We start from the raw sequence: 20,403 nt of genomic DNA, 5'->3' as shown, positions 1-20,403 counted from the left end.
GGTCAGTTAGTCGAGGTGGCGAGACCAGGTTGGTCACTCTGGAGGTCAGGAAGAAGGGTAGATCTCGGCAGAGGGTTATTACGTCAGAGATTCCTCAGCGGTTTGGTGGGACTTTTTCCCTCCGGCGGGGGATGGAGAGGGGAAGAAGGAGCCAAGATAGCCACCGGGAAGGGGAAGCCAAGAAGGCCACCAGGGTCCGACCTTACGGATATTTAGGTTGTCTTCTTGTCCTGGCTGTTGTAAATAGTGCTGCAATGAACAGTGAGTTGCGTGGATCTTTTCAAATTATGGTTTTCTCTGGAGAGGGATGCCCAGGAGTGGGTTGCTGGATCATATGGTAGCTCTATTTTTGGATTTTTGAGGAACCTTCATACTGTTCCCCATACTTGCTGTACCAGTTGAAATTTCCATCAAAAGTGTAGATAGGTTCCTTTTTCTCCACACCCTCTCCAGAATTTATTGTTTGTAGGTTTTTGATGATGGCCATTCTGACTGTTGTGAGGTGATAACCTCATTGTAGTTTTGATTTCCATTTCCCTAATAATTAGTGACGTTGAGCATCTTTTCCTGTGCTTTTGGCCACCTGAATGTCTCCTTTGGAGAAATATCTATTTAGATCTTCCACCCATTTTTTGATCAGCTTGTTTGATACTGAGCTGCACGAGCTGTTTGTGTATTTTGTTCATCGTTAAATGGTGTACAAGTCCATTTGTTTAGTGACTTCCCCAGACTATTGTGGCAATGCCATAGTCTTTATTGACATGGCCACAGAAGTCTTTGAACCTTAGCTTCTGTTCAGTTGTGTTGATAGAGAGTTCCTTGAATTCCAGGAGTTCTCACAGTTTTCCAAACTGACAGTTCTGAGGCCCTTCTTCAGCTCCTAACTAGGCTTGCACTGGATCTGACCAAGGTGAAAGCTTAGGGTCTTCTCAGGCCTTTTCTAAGCATGTGTCTTACCCTGGTCTTTCTAAATATGGCTTTCTAAATTCCCCAGTATATATAGTTGCTCTTGGATGTCTTAATTTGCTGATGACATCTCCCCAAGATTTTGCCTTAAGCAGTCTATGCTATATTTTTTATTTTTAGGCCATGCTGCATGGCACGTGTGATCTTAGTTCCCAGGCCAGGGATGGAACCCACGCCCCCTGCCTTGGAAGCATGGAGTCTTAACTACTGGACCACCAGGGAACTCCCTATTGTATGTTTTGAAATAACAGGCCTCTGCAGTTTGTGAGTTTGGCTTGCAGTGTTTTCAAGCTTTCTCACTCTTGAGTCCAGTTAGGTGAAACAGAGTGCCACCTAGGGTCAAGTCCTTCAGGTAGCCACCCAGGGAGGAAAGAACAGGCTTACACAGTGATTCGTGAACATGGTCCGCTCTGCCCTCTCCGGACCTAGGGAAGTGGTGCCACACCGGGAGCATGGGCTACCCTTCCTGTAAGACTGGCGCCGCTTAGTGACAGGTGCTGTTCTAAGACTGCCACCGCAGAGAAAGAGGGTGAGGGAAAGGAGGAAGACTGCCACCAACCCGCCCAACCATTTCGCAGTGACTTTTTCTTGCTGCCATGCCTGTTTGTTTGCTATCAACTTTTATAAACCGTTTTCTAGAATTCTCACAAAATTGGTTCTGACCGTTTCTGTTCAATTTTCAGTGTTTCTATTGCAGGATGAGAGTATGGAGTGGCCTCCTCCACCATACTGCAGACATCACCGTTTTGTTTTTTTAATGTTTGTTTATTTACTTTTGGCTGTGCTGAGTCTCCATTGCTGTGTGGCTTTTTCTCCAGTTGCACCAAGTGGGTGCTACTCTCTAGTGGGCTTCTCATGCGGTGGCTTCTCTTGCTGTGGAGCACAAGTTCTGGGGCGCCTGCGCCTCAGTAGTTGCGGCATGTGGGCTCAGTAGTTTCGGCTCCCCGGCTCTGAAGCACAGGCCCAGTAGTTGTGGTTTAGTTGATCTGTGGCTTGTGCTTGTGGGATCTTCCCAGATCAGGGATCGAACCCATGTTTCCTGCATTGGCAGGCAGATTCTTTATCACTGAACCACCAGGGAAGCCCTAGACATCACCATTTTTAAAGCATTTATTCTCTAAACTTTATTACCTGGGGGGGGAGGGGCGGAGCGGGGTGCCACACCAAATGGCATGTGGAATCTTAGTTCCCATGACCCCTGCAGCCACAGTCTGAGGTACTAGGGAATTAGACTTGCCAAATGAATGTGGGAGACGGGAACACAAGCCCACAGCACAGGTGAAGCCAGTTCTGCATCTCATGGGTTCCAAGTCATAGTTTCCTGTGGAAACAATCTGAAGTGGGTGTCATGCCGCAAAAGGAAATAGAATTACAAACTGAACACATCGGGCCTGAGGGTGAGAGAAGGCAGGTAGGGCAGGGCCTGTGGATGGCAGGATCACAGAGGTTTTCAACAAACAGTGAAAGAAAAGCATCTGGGGCTCCCAGGACTCCGGCACCTTGACTCCTGGACTATCAGAAGACACAAGCCAAGCATCAGATTTCTAATTTCAATTTTTCCAATCTGAAATATCTAATCTTTAGTTTGGCCTTTGAGTGTGATTTAGGAATGCAGGTCCACACAGGGACCAGCTTCTCTCAAGCTGGGTGTGCCCTAGAACCAGACAGCATCATTACCTGTGTCCTGGGAGTCTTGGAAGAACCCTCATAGAAGAGCAGAAGCTGATGTGACAGAAAAGACTGGCTGAGTTACGGATGCAATGTGAAGCTCACGGACTGATTAACACTCATCTGAATCCTCCAGAGCCAGTCAAACAATCCTGCCCCATTAACCTCACCCACATCACCTTAATTCCATCCCCACCAAACGGTCACGGCAATAGCACCTCATTCAAAACCTTGGTTCACCGAAATCCAATTTGGAGGTTAGAAGGAGTATTCTTGGCACTGGGTTGGGGGTAATGTTAAAAAATAATCTCTCTCCTCCAGCTAAGCACACATGTGTTTTCCTTCCAAGGTTTGCTTTTGTGAAGCAGAACAAGCTGTAGCAGGTCTTTCAGGAAATGGTGGTTTCAGTACTAGCAAGCAGTGAGTGCTCTAATGAGTTTCGAAGGTAGAAATTTGATTAAGAGCAGCACCGACATGTACACACAGCCACATGTAACATAGCTAGCTAGTGGGAAGCTGCTGTATAGCTCAGGGAGCTCAGTTCAGCACCCTGTGATGACCTAGAGAGTGGGATGGGTAGCGTGGGAGAGAAGCTCAAGAGGGAGAGGATATACGTATACTCATGGCTGAGTCACAGTGTTGTTCAGCAGAAACTAACACAACATTGTAAAGCAATTATACTCCGACTTTTAAAATAATTTTTTTAAGGTAGAAATGTTTCCATGTAAACACCAATGTCTGACTCAGTTGTACAGAAGTAAGAAATGCTACCAGGTCTGTCAAAGGCCCCAGGACCAACATCATTCTGCACAGAAGGAGCTCTGTCTTCTCATTTTGAGAGATTCCTTTTAAAATGGTCCTCCATATGTTCAGTTCAGTTCAGCCGCTCAGTCATGTCTGACTCTTTGCACCCCCATGGACTGCAGCACGCCAGGCCTCCCTGTCCATCACCAACTCCTGGAGTTTACTCAAACTGATGTCCATTGAGTTGGTGATGCCATCCAACCACCTCATCCTCTGTTGTCCCCTTCTCCACCCACCTTCAATCTTTCCCAGCATCAGGGTCTTTTCAAATGAGTCAGTTCTTTGCATCAGGTGGCCAAAGTATTGGAGTTTCAGCTTCAGCATCAGCCCATACATAAAGAAGCTTTTTTCCTGACAGGGCATGGTTTTTCAGTTCTATAAACTAACATTAATGAGCAATCACTCTGCCCCATAGCACATGTCTTCCCTCTGAGGAAAGAAACATCTCTTTCCTGCATCCCTGACATAATTCTAGTACAATTCATCACTTACTGGGCCCTGGTTACCCAAGTGGTTCTCACTTGTGCATTGAAGATAGAGTTACTTACCTCGTCTTTACTAGAGCTTTTGAAGTTGAAATCCTCTCCAAACTTTGCTACATGTAGTTAACGTGTTCAAGTTGCTAGATTCCACTCTCAACTTTCCTGGCTCTGCTTCCTAATCCATATCTTGTGCCTAGTAATTCTCACCACAGACATGGTCAGTGTTTGTTTAGAATGGCTAGAAAACAGGAAATCAAGATGCTATGGCTTTTCAATGTTTTTATTTTTTTTTACCAAAGTAATAAATTTTAATGAAAAGGACTGCTGCTGCTGCTAAGTCACTTCAGTCGTGTCCGACTCTGTGTGACCCCATAGACGGAAACCCACCAGGCTCCCCCGTCCCTGGGATTCTCCAGGCAAGAACACTGGAGTGGGTTGCCATTTCCTTCTCCAATGTGTGAAAGTGAAAAGTGAAAGTGAAGTTGCTCAGTCATGTCTGACTTGTAGCGACCCCATGGACTGCAGCCTACCAGGCTCCTCCGTCCATGGGATTTTCTAGGCAAGAGTACTGGAGTGGCTTGCCATTGCAGTTTAATATAACATCTGTTGGCATTCTTCATGTACATAAGAAAGATGCCATCCTCTTTTCACTCATCCACTTTTCAAAGTGACTTCGTCACACCTAGAGGAGGTAGGTATATGCTATAAGCACCAAGGTCCTCATTTTTTCAAAGAGAAAAATACACAATTGAGAAAAAAATAATTTACCACAATATACACAGTGAATCATTGGCAAGGTCAGAAACAGAATCTAGGACAAATCTAGATACTTAATGCCTGCTCCATCCACCAACTTTCAGTCATCATTCTTTATCCTCTCTGAGCTCAAATATATCACAAACTCCCCACAAAGCTGAGTATTATGAGTAACACTAGCCATGCGAAATTCTCCACTTTTCCCTCTTCTCTGCCTGGCTTAAGGGGAATATGAGGGCACATCAAATATCTTCTTTTCCTTTCATAAGAACAAGCCATTCTTTACCTGTTGAACCATTTTCACACCCCAGGAACAACTCTCAGCTGCTCCACAGAACCTCAGATCCCACCTACTTGCTAAGCTAGCCTCAAATCAGTCAATGCAAACATCATGACTTCCACAGGATGATTAAGATTTCACAGGTGGAACTAAAAGGATTAATCAAATTTAGTTTTTAAGATTTCTCCTTAGGAAAGAGGTACAACAGAAAATAAAAACGTTGACCACTACCAGCTGGAACAGAGACCGCCCACTCTAACCGTGTTCAATGGATGATCACCAAGCAAGACAAATAAGGAAACGGAGCCGTGGCCACCTGAACTCATAGGGAGGAGGATCTTGGGCTAAAAGTGTCGGTGTTTCAGGAGAGTGCAGCTGCTCTGAGAGGACAAGTGCCTCCAGAGGCACGTTTGCTCATCACGTGACACAGAATCAGTTACTAAGCCCCCACAGAAGAAGTTACAGCAGCACCACAGGAAGTGGAGCTTCTGGAAAATGCACCCCGATTCATTACAGTCACCAGAGAGGGTACTCTGTGCAGCCACAAGGTTAACCAAAAAGAAAAGTGAAGTCAGTCAGTCATGTCCAACTCTTTGCGACCCCATGGACTGTAGCCTGCCAGGCTCCTCTGTCCATGGGTTCTCCAGGCAAGAATACTGGAGTGGGTCACCATTTCCTTCTCCAGGGGAGCTTCCCGACCCAGGGATCAAACCTAGGTCTCCCACACTACAGGCAGACTATTTATCATCTAAGCCACCAGGGAAGCCCAAAAAGAAAACAAATATTTATTAACAAATACACATGTCATCCATTCAGTCCACAAACTACTGAGTGGCTAAGACAGTCCAGGCACAGGGAATGCCAAAATAAATGAAATCTCAAACACAAGGAACTGACAACGAACACTTTCAAGAAAGCCAGAAAATCCCCTTGACTCAAGATTATCTGCTTTCCCCCCGGCCCGAGGCTGGTGCCTGGACCCCTCTCACTGCCACTGCCACTGCCATGTCCAGGCCTCTCCTTCAAAGAGCAAACGCCCAGGACACAGACCCCATCAAGCTCCCATCCTCAGCTTCAGTGTGTTCATCAATTTATCAGGTTGATTTTTCTTGTGCCAGGAAAACTTGACAAGGATTTCACGAGGTAGGATTTCATGCTTTCTTTCAAAAAAAAAAAAAAATGAGGGGGGGAGGTTAAATAGAGAAAGTGGGAGTAACCAGGGGACCACAACTCTTTAAGCAGTATTTAAGGATCACAAACAATGTTAACATGCTGAATCTACCTGAGAAAAACTTGCATCAGACATCATGAGGCTTCTGTATTTTAGTCTGCCTTTTCCTAGACACTGGACTGAGTGGGATTTCCTTCTGCAGCTCTGATATGTACAGATGACTGTACTACACTGGCCTCAAATACATAAGTTAACAGCAAATCAGTGATTTTTCTCCAGCTAGCCTGTAATTACAAATGTACATATTTATCGGCAGGGCAGAGTTTACAACTGGCTGGTGTCCCTTCAACACCATGGAATGGGACCAAAGAGAGACAGAGTGAAGACTCCAGCCTCCACAAGCACAGCCTGCAGCAGAAAGCAGGACTCAGGCAAAGTAGGCGTGGCAGAAGACAGCCACGGCCACCAGAATGATGCCATTGATGTTCACTACCATCCGCCACAAACGCTTCTCAGAGGTGTCTGTCATCTTCAGCTTCATGGCTGCCTCCTCTTCCTTCGTCATTTTGGGGCCTTTCTGCTGGTCCAGGCCACAGAACATGTCATAGGCCCGCCTGAAGCATCCTTTTTTCTCCTCAGAAGCTTCTGTGTCTGGGGAAAGGAATAAAAGAACTGTTGGATACAGAGGCAGGGGGCACTAGAAAAGATTTCCAGAGGAGAGATCAGGCCATGACACATCTGCCACTTTGCACACAACTCCCAATTTTCTTGTTTGCAGGAATAAGAATGGTACAGATTCAGTTCAGTTCAGTTCAGTCGCTCAGTCGTGTCCGACTCTCCGCGACCCCATGAATCACAGCACGCCAGGCCTCCCTGTCCATCACCAACTCCCGGAGTTCACTCAAACTCATGTCCACAGAGTCGGTGATGCCATCCAGCCATCTCATTCTCAGTCATCCCCTTCTCCTCCCGCCCCCAACCTTTCCCAGCATCAGAGTCTTTTCCAGTGAGTCAACTCGTCGCATGAGGTGGCCAAAGTATTGCAGTTTCAGCTTTAGCATCAGTCCTTCCAATGAACACCCAGGATCGATCTCCCTTAGAATGGACTGGTTGGATCTCCTTGCAGTACAAGGTACAGATTAAGGTTCGAATAAATGTAATTAATTATAAGATGATGTTAATAGTTGGATTCTACATAATATACTGTGGTGGTATATTTTACCTCTGTTGGGCCCAAAGGAAATACATTTTGATTTAGGACACTCAGAATCAAACAAGAAATAATAGCTTATGAGAGAGAAATGTTAACCGTTGACTGGGGGACTGTGACATGTGAAGAATGTGGAAAACCCACCTCTCAACCAGAGAAACCCATATCTGTTTGCTACATCACTGAAAGCAATGAGTTTGGCATGACTCAAGAGTGTATTGACTGCACCTGGAAATCCCAAGGCTTCACAACAGATCCAGCCATGTGGGGCAAGGATTGGTCTGTTCAGTCCCTGATCCAGGGCAGCAAGTGAGCAACACTTCTGGGGCTTAAGATCTGATCCTGCTGAGCCAAACCATTCAACTGACCTTGCTGCTAAACGTGGACGCCCTCCAAGGGAACTAATTCTGTCCTCTGGGCCCAGGTGCGGCATTGAAGGTGAGCAGACCTGGGTTAGAATCCCAGGTTTGTGACTCTCTAGATATGAAATCCGGAGAAGGCAATGGCCCCCCACTCCAGCACTCTTGCCTGGAGAATCCTATGGACGGGGGAGCCTGGAAGGCTACAGTCCAAGGGGTCGCTGAGGGTCTGACACGACTGAGCGACTTCACTTTCACTTTTCACTTTCATGCATTGGAGAAGGAAATGGCAACCCACTCCAGTGTTCTTGCCTGGAGAATCCCAGGGACAGGGGAGCCTGGTGGGCTGCCGTCTAAGATGGGGTTGCACAGAGTCGGACACGACTGAAGCGACATAGGAGCAGCAGCAGCAGATATGAAATCAACCCCCCTGTGTTTTCAGCACCATGGTCAGAGACCACTGCCGTCCCCTCTCCAGCCCAGTATCAGTAAATCACACATGACCTTGTGCTCCCACACCTCTGCACAGCACACATCACCACGACCATCCTCCAAGTGTGCACCCCTCCCACGTAGGGAGGAAAAGCTCTGACACAGAAAGTGAGGAAAACTTTGCTCCATGATCAGGATAAGTCTCTAAGCATTGACTAAGTATTATCTTAGAGCTCTGAAGAATTGATGCTTCCAAATGGTAGTGCCAGAGAAGACTCTCAAGAGTCCCTTGGACAGCAAGGAGATCAAGCCAGTCAATCCTAAATAAAATCAACCCTGAATATTCAGTGGAAGGACTTGTGCTGAAGCTGAAACTCCAATCCTTTGGCCACCTGATATGAAGAGCTGATTTATTGGAAAGACCCTGATGCTGGGAAAGATTGAAGGCAAAAAGAGAAGAGGGTGGCAGATGACGAAATGATTGGATGGCATCACCAACTCAATGGACATGAGTTTGAGCAAACTCCAGGAGAGAGTGAAGGACAGGGAAGCCTTGTGGGCTGCAATCCACGGGGTCGCAAAGAGTCAGAAACAACTTAGCGACTGAACAACAAACAACAATAAGCATTATCTTAGTGGACTTGCAGGGAAATCTGATCTTTTAAACTTGCGTAAGCCAGCAAGACACAAGACCCTGAGAGCCTCTACCTCATGCCCCTGATATCACTGGAACTGACCATAGCTTTGGTTCCAACCGCCTTCAGTTCATAGGCTAGTGTCTTCCCTTGTCCCTAGCCAAGCCCCAAACCAAGTCAGGGTGGTGGGTATCTCACCTGTGCTCACTCACTGAGCACTGTAAACCAAAAGGGAGGAGCTGGGATGATTCTGCGTCCCCCTCCTCCCCTTGACAAGGCCTTGAGTGAACTGCCCAAAACCCACTTATCCATCCCACTCCATACCCCACTCCTCACTCCCCTCCAGAAGAGAGATCTGAGCTTTGAAGGCACTTGGTGAAGGCTTCAGGAAGGTGGTCTTGTGGTTGGAGGAGTAACTTGGGGATAGGCTCTGAGCCACAAATCACCTATTTCTAAGGCATCCTCCCGGGCATCTTGAATATCCTCATCTTCTGCATCCAGGTCAATTCGCTCCTCTTTGCTGTTACGCAGGCTCCAGCACAGGCGGTAGAGCTGTGGAGAAAGCAGAACAGGTTAGCAGGAAGATCCAAGTAGTGTCCTGGGCCAAGAAGTTGAGAGAACAAAGAGATGCGTGTCGAGAAAGTACAAGGAATGTGGCTCTCAACGCCATCAACAACACGGATAACAGCTCTCATCCACAGCACTACCTCTAAATATGTTGGGAACATGAACACAACTCATACACATGCACATACCATCCCCTAGGATGTGGGCATATTCAGAGGCTAAGAGACTGTCATGAGCATAGAAATGTTTTGAATGAATGATCTCTTGTTACATATGATAAATGAATTTGTTCCTTTTAGCACTCATGCTAGGAAATAAGGCCAGGCACCCATTTATCCAGACCAGCAGTGTAAGAGATCAGATTTTTGTACCATATTAATTATAGACTCATGAGCCAGTTAGAATAGGAAGAGTTGGAGTTGTACTTTCTACTGACATGAAACCAGAAGCCGGAAACTACTTTATTTCAAGAAGCATGGAACTAAATGTGTTTGGGGCTACAATACTTTCAAAACTGAGGCATCAAGAAGCAATTAATACAACATAAAGAGAGTCTGTGACAGATTCGACCAATAACCGTGATGGCAGTTCTGCTGCTATAAAAGCAATCTTTGTTTGACATTAGGTTGGTCACAGTTTTGAAAATTTGGCAGTGAGGTTAAAGGTCTGTTAGGGATCCCTATTTTTGTGTATGCATGAGAAAGGGACCAACAAAACCCTTTCTCTTTCTCTTCAGACAAATGTGATCTTGGGTTAACTCTCTAGCTCTGTTCCCTGGAAACCTGAAAAGGGTAGAATGCTAGCTGTGCTGGGTTACCAGACTTCACTGCTTATGGTAAAAAGTGACCCATAATTGGTAATCTTCATCTGCACTGGGAGGGCTGCAAACATTCCCTAAACCAAGGGCAACATCTAGAGCTAAAGAAGAGTACTTGTCATCTTTGAAGTCTTGAATCAATTAGACTTTGATACTGCTTGAAATTTCTTAAATTTCAAGGGCAACCGTTTGGAGGCTTCATTGGGAAAAAAAATAAAGAGTAGATCATGCTTCAGATCTCTCTCAACGTGGTGATTTTTACAACTAGTATGTCCCTTGCTGGGACCTTTGGAAGCTATGACCTAGAGACTATTATAAGAAATATGCATTCCTATCTGGGACATAAGCATCCAAGCTGGGGTAACCCTGTGTCTGCCCATGTGATCTCTTGTACCTGAGCCATCACTCGGGCAGCAGGATCCAGAAAACAGTCCCTTGGACTGAAATGTGGCCTGCTGAAGACACTCTTGACACTGCTATGCTGGCAAACCATGTTTCCTGTCCTGTTTTTCTGTGCATGCTCCTTTCCTGTCCTTCTGTGCACGCTGAGTTGCTAAGTCATGTCTGACTCTGCAACATCATGGACTGTAGTCCATCAAACTCCTCTGTCCATAAAATTTCCCAGGCAAGAATACTGGAGTGGGTTGCTATTTCCTCCTCTGGGGCATCTTCCCGACACAGGGATCGAACCCAGGTCTCCTGCATTGCAGGTGGATTCTTTACCTCTGCCCACCTGGGAAGCCCATGTGTCCTTTTACGTGACACCAAAGACAAGGATAGTCTGTTTTAGTCATGAGAGTAAGAGACCTCTAACTGAGCCGAAGCAATCAAGTTGAGTGCTGCAGCACGAGCATGAAACCAGGGCAGGACAGTCTCCTACACGGACACTCACATGCACATCTGCAATGGGCTTGGTGAAGAGGGAGACGGCCAGGATGACGATGATAGTAATGACAAAGAGGATGATGGCAAAGTACAAGTAGTGCACGCCACAGATAATCGTGGGGCAGTTGCTGGGCTCCATGCAGCTCCCGGTTCCATAGGCAAACTCGGTAATCATACGGGACACCCCGACCAAAAATCCTATGATCAATCCCCAAAAGGCTCCCTGTGAAAGAAAAGCCTGGTTAATGAACACTGTACTTGGGAAACAGCTGTGAATTCATTGGGGGACAGAGACGAAAGAATAACCGTGAGAGAAATACGAGCTCCAGGCCATCTGAAACAGGAACGCTGGAGTTCAGAATATGACTAGGAATGTTATGTCAGGCCTTCAGTGGCTCTGTTTACCACCTTTTAGGAACTTGACTTGGTATTTGCGTGTGCTTAGTTGCTCAGTCATGTCCTGCCAGGCTCCTCTGTCCGTGGGATTTTCCAGGCAAGAGTACTAGATTGGGTTGCCATTTTCCTCCTCCAGGAGATCTTCCCAATGGAGGGATTGTACCTGTGTCTCCTACATCTTCTGCACTGGCAGGTGTATTCTTTACCACTGAGCTACCTGGGAAGCCCTTGGTTAGAACAGCACCCAAGTTCTCAGTGCCAAAAAAATCCCTTTAACTTTAAAAATACTTTGAATTTCTCTACCTGTAGCTACTATTACCATCAGACTCCAGATTTAGGTACATTCAGTTATAACACAATTACTTGTGAGCTAATCTGTATTCCTTGAAGACATGGGAAAGAAATTGGGTCTCTTAGAGGAAGAGGAGAAAGGAACTTTTCCATCATCCTCTTTTATAGATCCAAAGTCCCCTCACCCTTATCCCTATCTGGTTGGAGTATCACTTCTTGGTCCTTCACTGGGCCCCGAGAAGTGCTGGCTGGAAAACCTAGGCCCCTTCAGAACCCAGGAGGTAGCCTGTGCTAGCACTTCCTATGGAGCTGTTCACCCAGGGGCTACAAGCTTCCCAGAGAGTGCCACACAGTCAGAGTCACCCAGAGTAGATGGAAAACACACACCATTACTTGGGAACTAATTTAGAACCTGCAGCAAGGAGGAGAGCCCCAAGGTTCCTGGAGGATTCTCCATATGAACCCTCACCAGCACCTTCATTCCTGCTCAAGATCTCTGGAAGTAGAATTCCTCCCAGAGAATATACAAATCCAGATGGGAATTTCTGTGCCCGAATGACTTTTCTAGACATTTGTGATACCTACCGGCTCATTGACTCTCTTGCAGAAAATAGCAAGCAGGAAGACTGCTGCGATGGGCGGTCCCAAGTAACTGGTGATGGACTGGATGTAGTCGAAGAGCTGTCCACCTTGTGCCGACTGCACGATGGGCACCCAGGCGATGCTGACGCCGATCAGCACCAGCATGAACAGCCTGAAATCAAGCCCCACAGCAGGGTGTCAACAAATGGCTCCACTGGAGTAGTTATAGATAGACAGAGAAACTACCTGCTATACAGGAGACTCAGGTTCAACCCCTAGATCGGGAAGACCCCCTGGAGAATGAAATGGCAACACTCTCCAGCACTCTTGCCTGGGAAATCCCACGTACAGAGGAGCCTGGAGGGCTACAGTCCACGGGGTCGCAAAGAGTCAGACGTGGCTGAGGGACTGAGCAACAGCAACAATAGCGATAGATAGATAGAAAGGTTTATATGACCAGAGCAGGGAAAAATAATTAGCAAATTCACTGAGACTCTTTTCTTCTGTATTCTGCTCCTTCAGGGGCTCCCCTTGTGGTTCAGGCAGTAAAGAATCCACCTGCACTGTGGGAAATGTGGGTTCGATCCCTGGGTTGGGAAGATCCCCTGGAGGAGGGCATGGCAACTCACTCCAGTATTCTTGCTTGGAGAATCCCCATGGACAGAGGAGCCTGGTGGGCTACAGTCCATGGGGCCACAAAGAGTCGGACGTGACTGAGCGACTAAGCACATAGCACTGCTCTTTCAGGAAAATCTTCTTTGCCTATAAGTAAAATGCACTTGATTTTCGATGGTAAAGAAGACCAGGAAAGAATCCACTTTGAGAGGCAGTGGAGTTTAGGAACAAAGGTGTGGACTTCGGAGCCAGTCTCCTTTTTTTTTTTTCTGGCCATGCCTCGTGACTTATGGGATCTCAGTTTCCCAAACAGGGATTGAACTTGCACCCTTGGCAGTGAGAACACAGAATCCTAACCACAGGACCACCTGGGAATTCTCTTAAAGTTAAAGTGAAGTCTATCAGTTGTGTCCAACTCTTCGTGACCCTATGAACTGTAGCCCACCAGGCTCCTCCATCCATGGGATTTTCCAGGCAAGAATACTGGAGTGAGTTGCCATTTTCTTCTCCAGGGGATCTTCCCAACCCAGGGCTTGAACTCAGGTCTCCCACACTGCAGGAAGGAAGACTCTTTACTATCTGAGCCACCAGGGAATCCCTAGCTCTCCTCCTTTTGAGTTTCACTTCAAGTCCTGAAAAGGTGGGATGTGTGCTCAGTTATATATGACTCTTCGCAACCCCATAGACTGTAGCCTGCCAGGTTCCTCTGCCCTTGAGATTTTCCAGGGAAGAATACTAGAGTGGGTTGCCATTTCCTCCTCCAGTGGATCTTCCTGACCCAGGGTTCAGACCTGAGTGTCCTGGAATTTCTGCATTAGTAGAGAGATTCTTTACCACTGAATCCCCTGGGAAAGATGGGAGGGTTCCTTTTAACCTCTCGATTTAATTAGAAAGAAGGCGGTGGTTCTCTTATCTCTTGAATTTAAGGCAGAAGAGTCTTAAGCTAACCTTCACAAAGTAGTGTTTTTGCTCACATATTTCTCCTTCTAAAGTACCCCTCCCATTGCCTCACATTTATTCAGATCCTATCCGCCATTTAGACATAGCTTGGGGTCTCCCTCCTCCGGGAGCCTTGCTCAGCTACTGACTAGTACACTCATCTCTCCCTTCTCTGAGCCTGTGATTGCTCTTACAGGCACCACAGCACAGTGCAGAACTGTTTCTTGTAACTGAAAGCTTATTGAAGACAGGGACAAACCCCAGAGCAGCAATCATCGGATGCACAAAAATTGTGAGCCACAACACAATCTCAGGGCCAAGAGATCCAGCCCTGAGCAAAGCAACAAAATGATTTTCTTTCCATGTTGCATCTTGAGTCTCATACATAGCAGAGAATGCCACTAAACATCTTTCAGGGGGAAACCCTGTCAGGGTACCATGCTGTTTCCTGTAAAGCAGAGGGCGGACTCTGGCCCAGTCTGACCTCCCCTGGGTGCCAGGTGTCTCATCGCCTGCGAGTGGCCTGTCATGTTTCTTTCCTTTCTTTGCCCCAATCTTGCTCATGAGACGTAGGAGGTGGCAGAACTCCCTGGGAAACTTTCCCTGGACAGACATCCCAGGGACTTTTTCACCTGCCCTGAGGGGATTGGCCTGCCTTCGCCCCACAGAGAGACACAGCAGAGATTCTGCTGGTCCTCTACCCAAAGCCTCTGCTCCACAGATAACTGAGATAATGGGCACACCTGGCCCACAGATCCATACTTACTGTGTCCAGTATCCTACTGAGTCCCTTAGCCCACTTGACAATAACAAGTGCGCAGAGAGTATGGTGTTTTAGACTGTACAGAGCACATTCACAAGCATAGTGTCACCTGAGCCTCACAATGGTCCTGTAAAATGCTAGCAAAGGGTCAAGGCGTTGGGGGCCCCTGGGCATAACAGACATCCAGAGAGGAGAACTGCAATGTGCAGGCCTGAGGAAAACACTGTGGGATGGTAAACAGGGCCCAGACAAGGGCTCAGTTGCCTGTGGGCTCCAGTCCTGGCTCTGCTGCTGTCCAGACTTCCTTATTTAGGTACGACAGACCTCATTTTGTTCACTGATAAGCTGAGGTTAGATTAATGATCCCTGATGTTGTTTCATGCCCCAGATTAAATGATCTCTGATGTCGTTTCATGTTCCAGAGGGACACTGTTTTAATGATCTTGGATTTAAAGTTACAGGCCACTGAGAGCAATATAATTTGCCACGGTGGTTACTGTCATTCTACCCAGCATCTACCAGCCTTCCGCATCTTGAGGGAACCTCTCTGGTGATTCAGGTTTTCAAAGGGCTTGACAGGGGGAGCTGCACTACCTTCCTGCGATCATGAGCTCTTTCTCAGATGCTTTCTTCCGGATCTTGGTGTAGATGTCCATGGTGAAGAGGGTGCTGGCGCTGTTGAAGATGGAGGTCAGGGAGCTCATGAGAGAGGCCAGCATGACTGACAGCATCAGGCCTCGCAGTCCTGGAAGAAAAGGAGGTTCTGAGTGGTACATGCAGCATTTCAGCTCTTTTGTGCTTGAAAAGTGTGACAACTCAAGGGTTTTTGCCTTCTGACACCATGCCATATTATTTGATTTATCACTCCAGAGAGATTAGACATTTTGAGGATGGACTGCGTCTTCAAATTATATTGGAAGTCCACAGCAGTCGACACAGAGCTAGGGACAAAGGATACATGCAGTAAATGCTTTCCAGTGGTTGCCGGTGGTAGTGATAGTGATGGTAGTGTGTGTGTGTGTGTGTTTTTCCATCTGAGCTTCTATAAGGTCTTCCATCTGAAAGATTAATGATAATGGAGAAATATTTAAACTAGAATTCAAAAGATGAGGCTTCAAGAAAGTGAAAAGACAGCCATAGAATGGGAGAAAATATTTTCATATATCTAATAAGAGTTTTGGAAAACTATTCTATCATCCTCTAGGTATTGTATCTGTAAATAATTTTATAGCTTTGTTTTAATCTACAGCCTAACAAGAAGCAAAATAAAGGTTGCCTATTCTGATCATTTTGTCTTTTGTTGGGAGGGTTTTTAATGGTTCCTCTTGAGAGTCTATCATGTAGACTACAGACTATCAGAGCTACAAAGATCATCCAACTCTCTCATTTTTCAGTAATAGAATAAAATGTCCATTTCAAAGGATTAGTCTGCAGGGCTTCAAGGCTTCGTTCTGCCCTTCGCTCAGAGTGATTCCCCAGTTAATCGATAAGCTGAGATGCAGCTCTCTCCTTTCTGTATCACCTCTTCTCAGGCTCAGATTCATTTATTCACTCAACAAATATTTGTTGAGCATAATTTTACAGCAGTCCCGGAAACAGATAATGGCATATCAGAGTAGCCTGATGGAGACAACAGAGGAGGTAGGTGAACACAAGGAGGTAACACTGACAGGCTCTGGTGAGGGGTTGGTGGGGTAATATTTACCAGCTGAGTGAAGAAGGCTGAATCCGCAAATGAGATTTTAAAGGAATAGCTGAAAAGGATGAGGAGAAAACAGGAGAGGATAGTGTTATAGAATCCAAGAGGAGGGAATAACTCAAGAAAGAGGAGTGATCAATAACGCTGAATGCTACTGAGGAACACATGGAAAATACCTATTTGATCTAGCATGGGGAGGTCACTGGGGAATCTGGTGTTTACAGAGGCCAGATTCCAGCCAAAAAGACTGGCAATGGTTTGTGCAGACACAATATTTCGTCTTGCATGCCACACAGCTTTCTATCATGTACAATCCACTCTGGTGTAGTGTTCAGAGCTACCTCACTCAGGATCTGCAGGTCTAAGGAAATAGCATAAACACCCCAACAGAGGCAAGAATCCCAGCCAGAACTCTAAAAGAGCCATGATTCTTGCTAACTGCAACCTTAATTAATAAGCAGCCCAGCTCAGTGGAACTGTTAACTATTACTCCCATTTTTATAGAAGTTGAATACAAACGATTTGTCCAAGGTCATATATCAAGTCCATGGTTTAAAAAAAAACAAAACACAAATTCCTCAGTTCTCACCTTCAGCAGAGTTAACCATGCCAGACACTGAGTTACTGCGTGACCTTAGAAAATCACTTTCTCTGCGTAGGCCTCAATTTTCCCAACTGTAAAATGAACAGGTTTGACTAGATGATCTTGTTTCCTTTCAGTAAAAAAAAAATGTTGCTTATTCTAAGTTTTCCTGATGAATACCTTTGAATTTTTGGTCTCCTGGGGCCCCTAACCTAAAGAGATTTTCATGCTTTGAGCCAGAATTAGATTTTTAGTCAATGTGAAGATGAGCAAACACACAGGTCTTCCCGAAACTAACTATCCGGGACTGTAAGTCCTCACTCTCCCGGCTTCCATATTTTCTATAGGGAGACGCCCCCTTGTATCTGATCTACCTGCTGCCTCGAACTTCCTCATTCTAGAGCTAAAATCGCTCTGTGCCCTTCTTTCCATGATTTGCCTTGGAAAAACCTAGGAGTCAATTCATTCTCCAGGTAGAATTCCATTTAGTTCAAGCCTCATGTTAACGTCTGTTGGAGAGCATCAAAAGACCTTACAGCATGAAAAAGTTGTGTTTTTTCCCTAACATGTTTTCAGATGGTCTCCTTTGCAGGCCTGACTGACGGGTGAGTGCCAGGACTCACAGAGCCCAACCAAGCCAGAGGTCTCCTTCCCACTGAAGCAAAGACAAAGTCCAATACTGAGGACCCCAGAGTGAGACTTTCTCTCCTAGACCCCCAGGTTCAGAAACAGCTTTGCTCCAGAGGGCCCACAGACAGCTATGTAGATAGAGCCCAAGTCTAATCAGCCTCCCAAGAGAGACCCTGCCAGCCAAGACAGCTCTCACCATTGGGCATGAGCTCCACCACCAAGGTCGGGTAGGCGATGTTGGTACAGCCAACCTTGGTGCCGCAATATTTCTCACACTCTGAGGGGACAGTGCAGGCAACTTTCTCTGAGGAGAGATGAAGAGTCATGTCAGCAAGCAGACATCAGAAATGTTTCCAAGATTCACCTTGTTAATCTGGCGTGCATGCTAGGTGCTCAGTCATGTCTGACTCTTTGGGACCCCATGGACTGTAGACCACCAGGTTCCTCCGTCCATGGGATTTTCCAGGCAAGAAAATCAGTAGGTAGCCATTTCCTTATGCAGGAGATCTTCCTAACCCAGGGATAAAACGTGCGTCTCCTGTGTTTGCTGATTGGGCAGGTGAATTCTTTACCACTAGCGCCACCTATGGAGAAGGCACTGGCAAGCCACTCCAGTACTCTTGCCTAGAAAATCCCATGGATGGAGGAGCCTGGTGGGCTGCAGTCCATGGGGTCACTAAGGGTCAGACACGACTGAGCGACTTCACTTTCACACATTGGAGAAGGAAATGGCAGCCCGCTCCGGTGTTCTTGCCTGGAGAATCCCAGGGATGGGGCAGCCTGGTGGGCTTCCGTCTATGGGGTCACACAGAGTCGGAAGTGACTTAGCAGCAGCAGCAGCAGCAGCACCACCTAGAACAGCGCTTCAAACAGGACATTCCTGCCCACAGCCCTGAAGTGGTTTCACAAAGAATGCAGCCCCCAAGAAGCCCTTCTATGCCATCCCCCTGCCCTTCTGGTCCTGACCACCCCAAGCTCTGCCTGGGGAGGAAAGACAGCTCCTAGGCAGAGGAGGGAAAAGTGAAGAAATGCTTAGGAAGGAAAGCAGAGGGAATAGCCCCCAGACTTAGCTAGCTACAGATGTGAGAATCAGACCATAAAAAAGGCTGAGCACCTTCGAACTGTGGTGCTGGAGAAGAGCCTTGACAGTCCCTTGGACTGCAAGAAGATCAAACCAGTGAATCCTAAAGGAAATCAACCCTGAATATTCATTGGAAGGACTGATGCTGAAGCTGAAGCTCCAGTACTTTGGTCACTTGATGTGAAGAGTCAACTCATTAGAAAAGACTCTGATGCTGGGTAAAATTGAAGGCAAAAGGAGAAGAAGGCAACAAAGATGGTTGGATGGCATCACCAACTCAATGGACATGAGTTTAAACAGACTCCGGGAGATGGTGAAGGACAGGGAAGCCTGGCATGTTGCAGTCGATGGAGTCACAAAGAGTCATACAGGACTTAGCAACTGAACAGCAACACATTACCATAACCTGGGGGTGTAGGGGGACACAGAGCAAAGGATGAGCAAATGTTAGCTAGAAGCAGCCTTAGCTAGAGGCATGGCATGACTTCAGAGAATCTGCAAAAGGGGAAACCGTAATTGTCTACGTAAAGAACCAGGAAACACAATTACACAAGTTCCGTGACCTCAAGTCACTCAGTGTCTGGGGCAGGGGGGCAATAATGCTTCATAATCATGGCAAGAAAAGAAGAAGGCAGAAGAAAGGAAGAGGGAGCCATGGGGGTTTTCGACGTGGGAAAGAGAGGTTGGCGAGTCCAGCAGAAGGTGTCACCTGTGAACAGGATGCGGCTGATCATCCCTGGCATCACCATGAGGAACATGGGCAGCAGCTTCATGTACCCACACATGATGCAGCCGGCCTTCACGTGAGACATGTTTTTGGCAGAAAGGCAGCGCTGCACAATGACCTGCCAGGGAAGCCCAGTGAGGGGCGTGTAAGCAAGAGACCCCGCACCACATCCTGACCACCCCAGCTCCCACCACCGCCCCGGGCGGCCAGCCTGGCACTGCCACAGCACCAAGACTCAGCAGCCCTCAGAGCCCAGGAGCCTGCCCTGCCTTCCCCGGCCCCACAAGCAGCCGCCTGGGGAAGACCCTCTCCCCCAGGCCCAGCAGCATGGGCACCTGGTCCGTGCACCAGTACCACAGGGAGATGATGGTCAGCCCAAAGATGAGCCCGGGCCAGGGCAGGTCCCCCTTGAGAGGGTCGCGGAAGATGTGGAAGGAGTCAGCCCGCGGGGTGTAGCATTCCTTCTTGATGGTGCTGTTCCCGTAAGAGACCACAGTCGGAATGGCGTTCATGTATTTCGTCACGAAGGCGCCATACCCTCCCACTTCGTGGAAAGCTGGAAAACATTGGAGACAGTCAACCTCCTGAAACTCTCAGCTCTTCACAGCAGCTTCTTCTGCGGACGCCTGAGAAGCCCACAGCCGGAACTTGCACTGTGCAATCTTGGGCAAGTCATCGTCCGATTCTGGGCCTCAGCTTTCTCATCCAGAGAACGGGATTATTAACCCTGCCCAGCCCCATCAGGGGCTATTGTGTGGGTCCAAAGCAATAACCTGTGAAAGTACTGCAAACACAAGCTTCTTTTCAAAGGGCAAGTATTTGAATTACTAAAAGATAGACCTTGGTTTTGAACCACATTCAGAGATTCTGCTTTCCCCCTCACCACCTGCTATCCGCAGTGGCCTTTGGGATCCTGGACACAGACTAGCCGCCGCCCGCCCCCCCCAATCCCAGCAGTGTGCTCAGATGGAAGAGGATGGGTGAGGAAGTCGGGGGCTCTGCTGCACCTTGGCTGTGGGAATAAGGTATTCCAGCCCCTGCCCTGCAGAATAAGGCATTCCTTTC

General features: G+C 47.2%; 1 protein-coding gene across 2 annotated transcripts in view; it reads right to left on the bottom strand.

Moving 5' to 3' along the window:
- Positions 1-6,123: 6,123 nt before the first annotated feature.
- SLC5A1 (solute carrier family 5 member 1) overlaps positions 6,124-20,403 on the bottom strand; it is a 49,744-nt gene continuing 35,464 nt past the window's right edge. For both annotated transcript variants that reach the window (XM_055405246.2, XM_055405248.2), the window contains 8 exons: positions 19,674-19,894; positions 19,321-19,456; positions 17,727-17,834; positions 15,213-15,363; positions 12,305-12,473; positions 11,040-11,255; positions 9,210-9,315; positions 6,124-6,778 (listed from right to left, as the gene is read on the bottom strand). In XM_055405246.2, coding sequence (XP_055261221.1) covers positions 6,555-6,778; positions 9,210-9,315; positions 11,040-11,255; positions 12,305-12,473; positions 15,213-15,363; positions 17,727-17,834; positions 19,321-19,456; positions 19,674-19,894 — 1,331 coding nt within the window. In that variant the 3' untranslated portion in view covers positions 6,124-6,554. The remainder of the gene's footprint in view (positions 6,779-9,209; positions 9,316-11,039; positions 11,256-12,304; positions 12,474-15,212; positions 15,364-17,726; positions 17,835-19,320; positions 19,457-19,673; positions 19,895-20,403) is intronic.

The sequence above is a fragment of the Moschus berezovskii genome, chromosome 19, assembly GCF_049115385.1.
Source record: "Moschus berezovskii isolate FMDL1 chromosome 19, NW_MosBer_1.0, whole genome shotgun sequence".
Taxonomy (NCBI): domain Eukaryota; kingdom Metazoa; phylum Chordata; class Mammalia; order Artiodactyla; family Moschidae; genus Moschus; species Moschus berezovskii.
This window is presented reverse-complemented; position numbering and strand designations above follow the sequence as displayed.